Raw genomic sequence first — 12,967 nt, 5'->3', positions numbered from 1 at the left:
GAGTAATAAAGATTAAGTCTGGGTTATTTCTTTAAGGACTGAATGTACTGGAGATGTATTCGATAGGCAAGATTTTAGATAAGCTTTCACCAGCATTATTTCTTTTTTTTTTTTTTTTTTTAATTTTTTTTCAACGTTTATTTATTTTTGGGACAGAGAGAGACAGAGCATGAACGGGGGAGGGGCAGAGAGAGAGGGAGACACAGAATCGGAAACAGGCTCCAGGCTCCGGGCCATCAGCCCAGAGCCCGACGCGGGGCTCGAACTCACGGACCGCGAGATCGTGACCTGGCTGAAGCCGGACGCTTAACCGACTGCGCCACCCAGGTGCCCCTCACCAGCATTATTTCTATTAGCAAACTGAAAAATGTTACAGGATGACTATCAAATAATAAACACATTTGTAAACAAGCCTTTTAGAATAAAGACCATATTTTGCTCCTGCATCTGTAAAAATGTTATTGTTTGAAAGAATGGTAGTGTGACCTTTCACTCAATCACTACTCCCTTAAAGGAAAAAGACCTAGAATGAGCTGAAGAAGGAAAACTCCAACAGTTACACTCCACAGTTCCGAACATACTGAGAGACATCTTTGTTTTGACAGTGTGTTCTCCACGCCACCCTGTAGAGAATGGTGAAATAAATGGTGATAAGGTTAAAACACATCTTCATTGTAATACACATACTTCAAATCCTCTGGGAGAACAGAATGTTTTACCACTAAATGGACAACAGGCTACAGACAGATATTGCTATTTATTAAATGGAGAGATGTACACCAAGTATATCGCCTCCCCCGAAGCCCTCACTAGAACACAGAATGCTGAACATAAACATTGATAAATGCATTCTGCAATAGCACCTGCAAAGTGCTTTCCACATTCACTTAACTCCAAAAGTAGTTTCAAGATATGACAAGGAACTGATAGAGTGTTGACAATCATAAAAACTCTAGAAATCCTCTAAAATAAATTGAAGAGTAAAAGAGTAAGATTCTATATTTGTAAGTTTTTATTTAAATTCTAGATAGTTAACATATAGTGTAATACTGGTTTCAGGAGTAGAATTTAGCGATTCCTGAGTAAGATTCTAAATCAGAGGAAGTAGATTGTTTGTAGGTAACTCCTTGTTTAGCGTAAGTCTAGAGCTGCAATGTTCACTTCTCAGTAGCATACTTTGGTCTTTGAAAATCCTCTCTCATTTCTCTTTTTTTTAATTTTAATTTTAATCTTTATTTTTTTACATTTATTTATTTTTGAGAGACAGAGTGAGACAAAGTGAGAGTGGGGGAGGGGTGGAGAGAGAGGGAGACACAGGATCGGAGGCAGGCTCCAGGCTCTGAGCTGTCAGCACAGAGCCTGACTCGGGGCTCCAACCCACAGACTGTGAGGTCATGACCTGAGCCGAAGTCAGACGCTCAACTGAGCCACCCAGGTGCCCCCTTTTTTTAAAAAATTTTTAAAATGTTTATTTATTTTGAGAGAGAGAGAGACAGAGTGCAAATGGGAGAGGGGCAGAGAGAGAGGGAGACAGAATCCACAGCAGGCTCCAGGCTCTGAGCTGCCAGCACAGAGACCAACGGGGGCGCTTGAACTCACAGACTGCGAGATCATGACCTGAGCGGAAGTCGGACGCTTAACCCAATGAGCCACCCCCTCTCACTTTTCTCTTAACCCTAGGGCAAAGTAGCTTTCCCCACTAATGCTTAAACGTACCATGCTTTAATGCCTCGTGGATCACTGACAACCCTCTTTGCACATTTTACAGCTTGACTGATGTTATCTTGCAGCAACTCTGAAAAAGAGATGGTGAGGAATGAGAACAACTTCCAGAGAAATTTCATTGTAAGCTTAGATATAGCCAGCATTATTCTCTTAGGCTGAGGAAAGAACATTAAAGTAATATGCCAAGAGTCCATTTATCTGTGAATGTTGGGGGAAATTTTTGTTTCATTCCATCCCATTTGGCATGAGATAAAGCATTCTGTTTCTCATATACCAAAGTCATTGGAAGCTCTGGAATTAACTAATGCAATAGAAGGTTGTCTTTTTAAGTAGCGACTGTAAAAAACACAACAAACAAATAAAAAAACCAAACAGAGACTAGCAACTTTTTAATCAGCAGTTCTACTACCAGAAATCTATCCTAAAGAAATAATAAAAATGCACCTGGAGATATAGGCACAAGATGTTCATGGCATTTAATAAAGGGGAAAAAGCAGAGGAACCAAAGGGCTTTCCAGTAAGAGTTGGACCAATAAGGTATGGAACATTAATTTGTGGAATTCTTTTCATCCTTGAAAAAGAATACAGCTTTGTATTTGTTGACATAATTTTGTGTGATAAAGAGCAAGTCGTAGGCAGTATATGTAGTACAACTTCATTTTTCGTAATACACACATTGTTTACATGTTTGTGTGTAGGTTCATTTGTGAATGATATAGCTTTGTAATTCATATACATGATTGATACATTTTGTGGAAGAATATATACTAGAAGTTACCAGTGGTCATAAATCTCTGGGTAGTAAAAATTTTTATTCAATGAGCACATATGTTATATAATATATTTTTTTAAAATAAATCAAAAATAAATTATCTGGATAAAAAATATATTCTGAGATGAATCTTGTCTATTAGGAATTTTAACATTTAAAATTAACAGCATCAATTTTACTATATTTCTCCAATATTTTTGTGCACTAGAGATTCCACATTTATTTCTATTTTTTATATGAGTTCAATAGAATATTTGTTTCACCCAAATTAAACAAATCCATTAATCAACTTGTTAGGTATAACAATAATTATATAGGAACTGTATTTTCTGAAGGTGCAAGTTATATGTTATATGTAAGTGATGAGTCACTAAATTCTATTCCTGAAAACATTATTACACTAAAAATAAGTGTAAAATTAAAAATAAATAAAATTTAAACAATGTCAAAAAATAAATAAAAGGCACCAACAATAAAATAAAATAAAATCATTCAGCAAAAAGGAACATATACATGAAAAAAGTAAATGGCTGTTTATTATACTAACGTCTCTAAATTTCTATGTATTTAGGACATTTCAAAATAAAAAGTAAAAACAATTTTTAAAAAAGGGCCACACAACCAAATTATCCCTAAATCTCCCCAAAGAGAGTGGGAGAAATGACATTCTTTTTGACAAGCATTAATAAATCCATTTATAATAAGTTAATAGATCATTTCAGAAACTTGCATATATTAGAAAACATCAACTTTTTATGATATAATGAGCTCTTTAATTTCTTAGGGAATTATGAGGAAGATAATAAAGCATTTCTAGACATTGAAATAGAGTTTTTCTAGGTCGCTGATGAATCTTTCAAGATTTTTCATTTGTATTGAATCTCTGTTCTTGTAAATATAGCCAGATGAGTCCTGTGCCATCAATCAAATATCATCGTGTCTTACCGCTGCAGGATACATGACAGGCATTTTCTGCACGGGGGGTTTTGCCATCATTACACCAGTAACGGCTATTAATCTGAAATATCCCATAATCAGTGCTTCGGCTTCCAGGATTGTAGTTTGTAGCCCTTGTGTTATAATCACTTTCCCATTTGGCCATACACATCCCTGAAAAAAACTTATTTTTAGTTATAAATATCAATACCACCTGATTTGTCATACCATAATCAGTTCTAATTTGCTATTCTATTGTTAATGACTTACTTTATAAGTATAAAGGTGTGTTTTACTTGTAAATATATATATACATCTATATTTAAGATTTTATTTTATTATTAAAATTTTTTTTAACGTTTATTTATTTTTGAGAGACAGAGAGGACAGAGCACAAGTGGGGGAGGAGAAGAGAGAGAGAGACACACACAGAATTTGAAGCAGGCTCCAGGCTCTGAGCTGTCAGCACAGAGCCTGACGTGGGGCTTGAACACGCGAACCATGAGATCATGACCTGAGCTGAAGTCGGCCACTTAACCAATCCAGGTGCCCCTAAGATTTTATTTTTTAAAGTAATCTCTACATCCAAAATGGGGCTTGAACTTAAAACCCTGAGATCAAGAGTTGCATGTTCCACTGACTGAACCAGCCAGGCATCCCCAAAAATATTTCAACACTTGAGTGAGATTCCTTTTGTTAGCAAATCATTTTGTAATGCTAATGAACAAGATAGCATACTTTCAAAATATTAAAATAGCTGTTTCTTCCATTGCTATTACCCTTCCCCTGCTCCCATCTTGCAGGCAAGATTTAGCCTAGAATAGGAAAATCAACAGAGTTGTTAAGTGAATTTTAAAATTAATAGCAGATATGTACGCTGATGGAAAAACGCTTTTTATCAGAAAAACTAAGAATTTTCTGGGAGAAATAAATTTTCTTCAGATACCTAAAGGTGAATTTGGTTATCAAATTAGAATCTGGTAAACAAGAGATATAGGGGCGCCTGGGTGGCTCAGTCAAATCATCCGACTTCGGCCCAGGTCATGATCTCACCATTCATGAGTTAGAGCCCCTCATCAAGCTCTGTGTTGACAGCTGGGAGCCTGCAGCCTGCTTTGGACTCTGTCTCCCTCTCTCTCTCTTCCCCTCCCCCGCTCATCTTCTCTCTCTCTCTCTCTCTCTCTCTCTCTCTCTCTCCCTCTCTCTCAAAAATGAATAAACATTAAAAAAAAAACCCAAGAAATATAAATAGGAAAGACTTTTTCATCTATCCATCCACTCATTCATTCAAAAATAGTTATTGGAGCGCCTTGGTGGCTCGGTCAGTTGAGCATCCAACTTCTGCTCAGGTGAGTTTGAGCCCCAGGTCAGGCTTGCTGCTGTCAGTGCAGGGTCCACTTCCGATCCTCTCTCCACCTCTCTGCCCCTCCCCTGCTTGCGCTCTCTCTCTCAAAAAAATAAACATTAAAAAATTTTTAAACAGTTATTGAGAGGAAATGTTTGAATTCAACCTGAAAGATATAGTGATCACATTGACAAATATGGACTCAAATATAAAATAACTTTTACTTGGACATATCTTGAGTTATGTGGAAGAAAATGAAAAATAGTTAATCGACTATAGTGAGAATAGTAAAACGGGATTTCAAGCTGCATTTCAGGGATCCTTACACACACAGTAATTGAGGGGAACTGCACTGAGAGTTCAACATAGGTTTTTAAAACTTTGCTGTTAAAAATCCCATGTCATGGCAGGGAAATTTAAAAAGCAGAAAATACTCATTACTCTAGGCTCATTTTTTTTGGAACCAAGTTCCAAACAGGAAATACCTGGAGTCAAGTAGAAAGGACTTGATACATATTCCAGGCACTCAAATGTATCTTTTAGTCAGACTTCATCTGCCACTAAACCTAAGGCAACTGGCAAATTCAGCCGCACTCGAAGAGTGCAGTGGGTCCTGGTGTACTTAGAATGGCATAGAATTTTGCTCTCCCATGCCCTCATTCCTTCTTCTGGCATATCTGATTCAAAAGACACGAGTTGATATTTGTAACAATTGTAAGCACACAGACCCTCAAAGAAATAAAAGAAGTCCATTCATTCAAAGCCTCTTTCTTATTACTCATCCTCTGGCTATTCCACACTCGGCTAAGTACTTGCACGTATGGAGAGTTAACTTACAGGTCGCCAGGCTGACACCTTTAAAGCCATCCATCCCAAGTCTTTTCAGAGTTTTGGCCAGCTCACATCTTTGAAAGATCTTGCCCTGGACGGTGACGGACAGGAGGAGAAGCCCCAGAAAAAGGAGAGCCTTCATGTTGACTAGGAAGCCAGATCTCTAGGCTGACGAGGGCAAGCTGGCCTCGGTATTTAACACCTTTTAACTTCCTTCTTCTCCTAGTCCTTTGGGGGCTCCACCCTTTGAGAGATGGGAAAAACAGGAACTGTTTATTGGTTCACTGACTTTAAAAGTTCTTTTTTGATATTTGAAGAGAGATATTCTGATGTCCTAAGAATTAACCTACAGGAAAATGATGAAATGGCATTAAAGACTTGGCTCAGGAAGCATGGGGAAGTAGGGCTGTTTCCAAAGCAGGAATCGTCTCCTATTTTATTATGAATTTGAGCAACTATAAAGAAAAATAACCTGAACGGCCATGTTACACAACTGAAAATGGGGTCCAATTTTTTATTTTGCCTTCACTATGTTGTCTTCATCTTTTTCACTTATAATTATTTTATACACACTTTCCCCCAAAGCACACGGTACATTACCGATCGTTTTTAATGGGTATGCAGCATGATACCATATTGCTCAGCCATATTCCCACTCTACATTTTTTGTTGCTGTGATACATTTTTTTGCTTATAAATCTATGTTTTCCTATTACAAATAAGCCTCATGTGAACAATTTTCTAACTTTTTGACAATGCCTTATCTCACATTTTGATGTTAGAACATAAGGGGTCATTATATAGCAAGGGGACTTTATAATCAAACCTAAAGACAGGGAGCAGACTATGCCACCTAAAAACCTTCCCCTTTGGCATAAAGATTATTTTTTTTTTCAACGTTTATTTATTTTTGGGACAGAGAGAGACAGAGCATGAACGGGGGAGGGGCAGAGAGAGAGGGAGACACAGAATTGGAAACAGGCTCCAGGCTCCGAGCCATCAGCCCAGAGCCCGACGCGGGGCTCAAACTCACGGACCGCGAAATCGTGACCTGGCTGAAGTTGGACGCTTAACCGACTGCGCCACCCAGGCGCCCCTGGCATAAAGATTATTTTGAACTGAAGGCAATTGAGAAGCAGATCCAAGAAAGCTCTCTGCCCTCCGACTATATGCCTGAAAACAGAAACTAAATTTGTACAGAAGTTAATCACTGACAACCCTACAAGACAGCCCCAGAGGACTCCACAGAACAAATTTTACCGACTAGCTATTATCTTCCAGTGGCCACTAAATATTTATCTTCCCACAGTTTGCTGCCCTCGGAAGCCTAAACCTCTTTTCCTCTGTTTCGTCACTCTTCTAAAAATGTATTGTTCTTTGGTGAAGACACTATGTAAGCCCAAATTCTAGCCACCTCCTTGTGTTAGCATCATCCGTGCATTTCTCCCAAATACACATGAGATACACATGTTAATAAACTTATTTGTTTTTCTCTTGCTAATCTGTCTTTTGTTACAGAGCCCCAGCTGAAACCCTAAAAGAGTAAGAGGAAAATGATTTTTCTCCTCTGGTACAGCTTCTGCTGATGAGGATGGCACAGTAGAAAGCTGGATCATTCTACTATCCCTAGAGACTGCAGTGCAGCTATGAGGGAACAAACAACAGACCAACAGAAGGTAAGAATCCTTACCACGTCAGTCTCCCAGATCTCTGACTCTAGTACCCAGTAAAGAGAGGAATACAAACATTTCTCTTTGTCCTTTCCTTTCTAAGCTCATAATGGCAGGAGAGTAACTTTGGTAAAATAGATCTTGAATCATGAATTTGGTTTGGGGTTCCTAGAGGTTATGGATTCTTAGCCTCCCAGAAGTTTTCATGTTTGCATTGTCTGACTTTTGTGTTATTTGTCATGATGAAAATCATGAGAATCTTCATTTGTCTTGTTTTATTACTAAGAACTTGGATCTGTAACTAGTGAGAATATTCTCTCTGGTCTCTGGCACTTGGGGAGGTGGGGTTGTGCAGGCTGTTGGGCTTGCATCAGGCAGCCAGCCAGCAGGCTAGGGTGCTATTACCATCTCTGTTTTCATTCCCTTGTTTGTGCTGGGAAAATTCCCATTCTTGTACCACCTTTCAGGAAACATAGATTAGTGGATCTGTGAATTAAAGTGTCTCACTTTGTGGGAAACAGAACTTTCTTTACCACCTGTGACAATGAAGGTCTTTGCTTTCTTACACTATCTTTGGAGTGGTTCTGCATCTTGAGAGAGCTATATCCTTGGCATTCTCTTTGAGGACACCCCTGTGTCCATGGTTTGCCATAAAAGGCTTATTGATTTTAAGCCATAAAAAAGGCTTATTGGTTTGGAATCATAGTTGAAGTAGGTATACCTTTGAAAATTTGGACTTTTACATCTAAAGGATTTTTAAGAGAGCTCTCATCCTAAACACATGCCCTGTTGGTACTTATAGGAAGATCAGATAAGAAAGAGAGGAAGGAAGGAAGGAAGGAAGGAAGGAAGGAAGGAAGGAAGGAAGGAAGGAGAGAAAAGAAAGAACAGTTACAGAAGATACATGGCTAGTGTGAGGGAAAAAAACTTCACAAACTTCCTTAACTAGATTAGGAAGTAGAGATCAGACTCAGAACAAATGCTAAGAACTGCAAAGGACACTCAAGCAGGTGTGAAAGATGAAAATACTGATAGCCGGGAACTAGCTTTGACAAAAGCACAGAAAAGGCACAAGAAGGCTTGACTTGGGGCGCCTGGGTGGCGCAGTCGGTTAAGCGTCCGACTTCAGCCAGGTCACGATCTCGCGGTCCGTGAGTTCGAGCCCCGCGTCAGGCTCTGGGCTGATGGCTCGGAGCCTGGAGCTTGTTTCCGATTCTGTGTCTCCCTCTCTCTCTGCCCCTCCCCCGTTCATGCTCTGTCTCTCTCTGTCCCAAAAATAAATTAAAAAAAAACGTTGGAAAAAAAAAAAAAAAAAGAAGGCTTGACTTATTGTCCCTTACTCTGTAAGCAAATCCCACGAAGTCTAGGCCTTCCCATATTTTTGGCTTCTGCTGCAGGCAAAAAAATTCATCAGACTGTCCCTACCCTTAAAAACAAAAACAAAAACAAAAAGCTTCGTAGTAATTGTTAGGATGTCCTTGGAACCACAGTAGAGGGGACAGCCATCTTGCCAGCGCAACCCAACGAAAAGTTGCCAGAACGAATCGGAGGTCAACCAATCACCGAGCGACAGCACGACCTGCCACGAAAAAGGCCCACCTGGACCTAAACCCAGAACCGCTGCAGCTTAAAAACCCCACCCCACCACACCTGGGTGCAACTTCCCTGACTCCTCTCTCTCCCTGAGTCACGGAACCTCGTCCGAGACCTTAGTTCCCGATAAAGCCTTTGACTGCTAAAATTTTTTAGCCTCTCTTATCTTTACCCTGCTTTACGCCTGACCCTAACATTTGGTGCCGAAACCCGGGGGAGGTAGTAGCTCGCCTCCCTTGTCCGAGCTCCCTCCTCGCCAAGCCAGCCGCCAACCACCCTACTCCAAAGCGCCTACAGGAGCGGGTAAGTAGGACAGACCCCTTCTTCCCTCCTCCAACTACGCCTGACACCCAGGAGAGACGTCTCACAAGTCAGTCTCCTTTCCTCTGCATGCCGCAAGGCCCGCACGCTGAAAGGCCCGCACGCCAGTAGGCCCCTTATTGCAGCGCAAGGGACACCTCGCCCTGCCATGCCAATGGGGAGTAACGAGTCTAAACCACCTCGATCTCTTACCCCTCCTCCAATGTCTATTAAAAAACTTCCGGCTCCTGGGCTTACAAGACGAACTTCGTAGTAACCGACTCAGCCATCTTTGCACTGTAGTCTGGCCTCAGTACAAATTAGATAATGATTCTCAATGGCCACCCGAGGGGTCTTTACAATACCAAATCTTAACCGATCTGGACAATATCTGCCATCGGTGGGGAAAATGGGGAGAAATACCCTACGTCATGGCCTTTTGGGACCTCAGGTCTCGCCCCAACCTATGTTCCTCCTGCCCCTCTGCATGCATGCTCCTTGCCCACCCACAACCCCACCCCCGGCAACCCCACCTCACCAACTTCCCCGATCTCCAACCCATTAGAGGATCTAGCCACACTGCCCACCTGTCCTCGCTCCCTTCCGTACTCCCAACCCCCAGCCGTCCCGCCCTCGCCTCCCATATCATCCCGAACTCGTGCTCAGGCCCCTCCCAGCGAACAGACCCCAGCGGCCATCTTACCTCTCCGTGAGGTGGCAGGACCTGAAGGCCTGATTCGCATTCACGTCCCCTTCTCCCTCCAAGGCTTATCCGCCATCGAAAAGCAGCTAGGGTCATTCTCGGCTGACCCCACCCAATACATTAAGGAATTCCAATACCTTGCCCAAGCCTACAGTCTCACATGGCATGACATCCATGTAATCCTCACCTCTAGCCTCACCCCTGAGGAGAGGGAGCGCATCCAGGCCACAGCCAGGGAATATGCAGACCAAACCCACATGACAAACCCCACTATGCCTGTAGGGGCCGATGCTGTCCCGGCGGCCGACCCCGATTGGAACTACCAACATGCAGGCAATGGTCACCAGCGCCGGGACCAGATGATCCAGTGCCTACTAGCAGGCATGAGGGCAACCTCGAACAAATCAGTTCAAGAAATAATACAGGACCCCAATGAAAACCCCGCAGCCTTCCTTAGCCAGCTCACAGAGGCACTTACCCAGTATACCAGACTAGACCCTACCACCCCTGCCGGGGCCACAGTATTGGCCACCTATTTTATTTCCCAATCAGCCCCTGATATTCTAAAAAAACTAAAAAAGGCCGAAGATGGTCCTCAAACCCCTATGGCCGACCTGGTAAAGATGGCTTTTAAAGTTTTTAATGGCCGAGAGGAAGCTCAAGAACAATGGCGATAGGCCCGTCTCCAACAAAAGGTACAATTACAGACCCAAGCCTTGGTAGCTGCCTTGAGGCCAGCCACTATAAAGCCCTCCAGACCACGGCTCCCTCCGGGGCCATGCTTTAAATGTGGCCAAGAAGGCCATCGGTCTTGTCAGTGTCCCCATCCCAAAAAGCCTACCAGTCCATGCCCATTGTGCCAGCAAATGGGCCACTGGGAATCCGATTGTCCTAACCCAGGGGACGACAGACTCGCAACACCCCCACGTGGTGAGGCTTCACCCTGATTGGACTCTGCCTTCCAACTGCTGGAGATGGAGGATGATGACTGACGAGGCCCAGACTCAGTAACTCCGGTGACCCACACCGAGCCCAGGGTAAAACTCCAGGTAGCGGGTAAGTCCATCTCCTTTCTGTTGGACACGGGGGCTACCTATTCCATCTTGCCGAGCTATTCAGGCCCCACCACACCGTCCTCCGTTTTGGTCATGGGCATAAATGACACCCCCTCCATTCCCCCATGCACACTGGTACTCACCTGCTGCCTGGATGGCTTCCACTTCTCCCACTCCTTCCTAGTCATCCCCTCCTGCCCTGTCCCCCTGTTGGGCCGAGACATCCTCAATAAATTAGAAGCCTCAGCAACCTCCCTATCTGCCTTACAAAGGCAGATCAACTCCCTAGCACAGGTCACTCTACAAAACCGACGAGCCCTAGATCTCCTGACAGCAGAAAAAGGGGGAACATGCCTGTTCCTGAGGGAGGAATGTTGCTACTACCTTATCGAATCAGGCTTAGTTGAAACCAATATAGAACACCTAAAGGAAATCCAAAAAACTCTATCCGCCTGCCCAGGATCCTCAGACTCCCTAACCTCCTGGTGGCAATCACCCCTCCTAACTTGGCTCCTCCCCATAGTCACCCCACTAGTTGCTATCTGTATAATACTTATGCTCTTACCTTGTTTTCTCCGTTTCGTATGAAAATGAATTCATGAAGTTTCCCAGGTTGCATTTCACCAGATGGTGGTCCGGCCATATTCCCGCATTCCAACTCAGACCCCACATACCATGACGTCGCCCTTTCACCCACAGGAAGCAGCCAGATCAGATCCGTCGCCCATTATCACCAATAAGAGATTGGAATGTTAGGATGTCCTTGGAACCACAGTAGAGGGGACGGCCACCTTGCCAGCGCAACCCAACGAAAAGCCCCTAGTAGCGTGCCAGAACGAATCGGAGGTCAACCAATCACCAAGCGACAGCACGACTTGACGCGAAAAAGGCCCAACCCGACCTAAACCGGGAACCCCTGCAGCTTAAAAACCCCACCCCACCACACCTGGGCACCACTTCCCTGACTCCTCTCTCTCTCTCTCTGTCTCTCTCTCTCTCTCTCCCCCTCCCTGAGTCACGGAACCTCGCCCAAGACCTTAGTTCCCAAATAAAGCCTTTGACTGCTAAAATTTTTTAGCCTCTGACTCCTATCTTTACCCTGCCTTACGCCTGACCCTAACAGTAATTACCCTTGATTTTTTTTTCTTTTTTGCTTAGCTAAACTATAAACTATTCAAATACATCAGTTTCCCTATTATTGTCCCTTTTCTGTTCCAGGTTCTTCTAGGATCCCACACTACATTTAATCTTTATTTTCTATGCCCCCTCCACTTTAAAAAATTGGGTTTTCTTTTTATTATTGAGTTCTAGATGTACTTCATATATTCTGGATGCAAGTCCTTTGTTAGACATAAGCTCTGAAATGATCTTTGTCCAGTCTGTGGCCTGCCTGTTCGTCTTTGATTTTTGATAACAAGCAAATATGCCCTTGAGTTCCTTCTTAGATAAACCCTCTATCCTTTCTCAGTCCCTTGGAAATATTAATCTTACCATGTCTTAGAACTGTAAGTATCCAAGGAGAAAACTGTTGGCTAAAGTAACTCCCAAAACTGGAAAAAACAGGTTTTTAAAAAACAAACTGCTACTGGGGCGCCTGGGTGGCGCAGTCGGTTAAGCGTCCGACTTCAGCCAGGTCACGGTCTCGCGGTCCGTGAGTTCGAGCCCCGCGTCAGGCTCTGGGCTGATGGCTCAGAGCCTGGAGCCTGTTTCCGATTCTGTGTCTCTCTCTCTCTCTCTGCCCCTCCCCCATTCATGCTCTGTCTCTCTCTGTCCCCCAAAAAATAAATAAACGTTGAAAAAAAAAACACAAAAAACAAACTGCTACTTGATATTTCACAGGCTCCCTTGCCCAAAATTTAGTCTGCAGCGTCCACAGGATTATCTATTAAAGACAAACAAAAACCTTCAAAGTTTTCTCCACAAATATTGGTAAAAGCTGTAGCTATCTAAATGGGTAAGCTTAATTGTCCCATCTGCCAGAATCACCATTTAGATCTAACTGTTCTTTTAGAAGTTTGTAATACAAGTTTTGTATTA

General features: G+C 42.8%; 1 protein-coding gene across 1 annotated transcript; it reads right to left on the bottom strand.

Annotated features, from left to right (window-relative positions):
- Nucleotides 1-334: 334 nt before the first annotated feature.
- Nucleotides 335-5,795, bottom strand: LYZ (lysozyme). The gene is made up of 4 exons (XM_043564966.1): nucleotides 5,616-5,795; nucleotides 3,443-3,607; nucleotides 1,717-1,795; nucleotides 335-623 (listed from the first exon to the last, which is right to left on the bottom strand). Exons 1-4 carry the CDS (start codon nucleotides 5,749-5,751, stop codon nucleotides 557-559), a joined length of 447 nt encoding a protein of 148 aa, XP_043420901.1. The 5' UTR covers nucleotides 5,752-5,795; the 3' UTR covers nucleotides 335-556.
- Nucleotides 5,796-12,967: the final 7,172 nt, after the last annotated feature.

This window comes from Prionailurus bengalensis, chromosome B4 (assembly GCF_016509475.1).
Source record: "Prionailurus bengalensis isolate Pbe53 chromosome B4, Fcat_Pben_1.1_paternal_pri, whole genome shotgun sequence".
Lineage (NCBI taxonomy): Eukaryota > Metazoa > Chordata > Mammalia > Carnivora > Felidae > Prionailurus > Prionailurus bengalensis.
The sequence above is the reverse complement of the archived record's forward strand: the minus strand, read 5'-3'. Positions and strand labels throughout refer to the sequence as shown.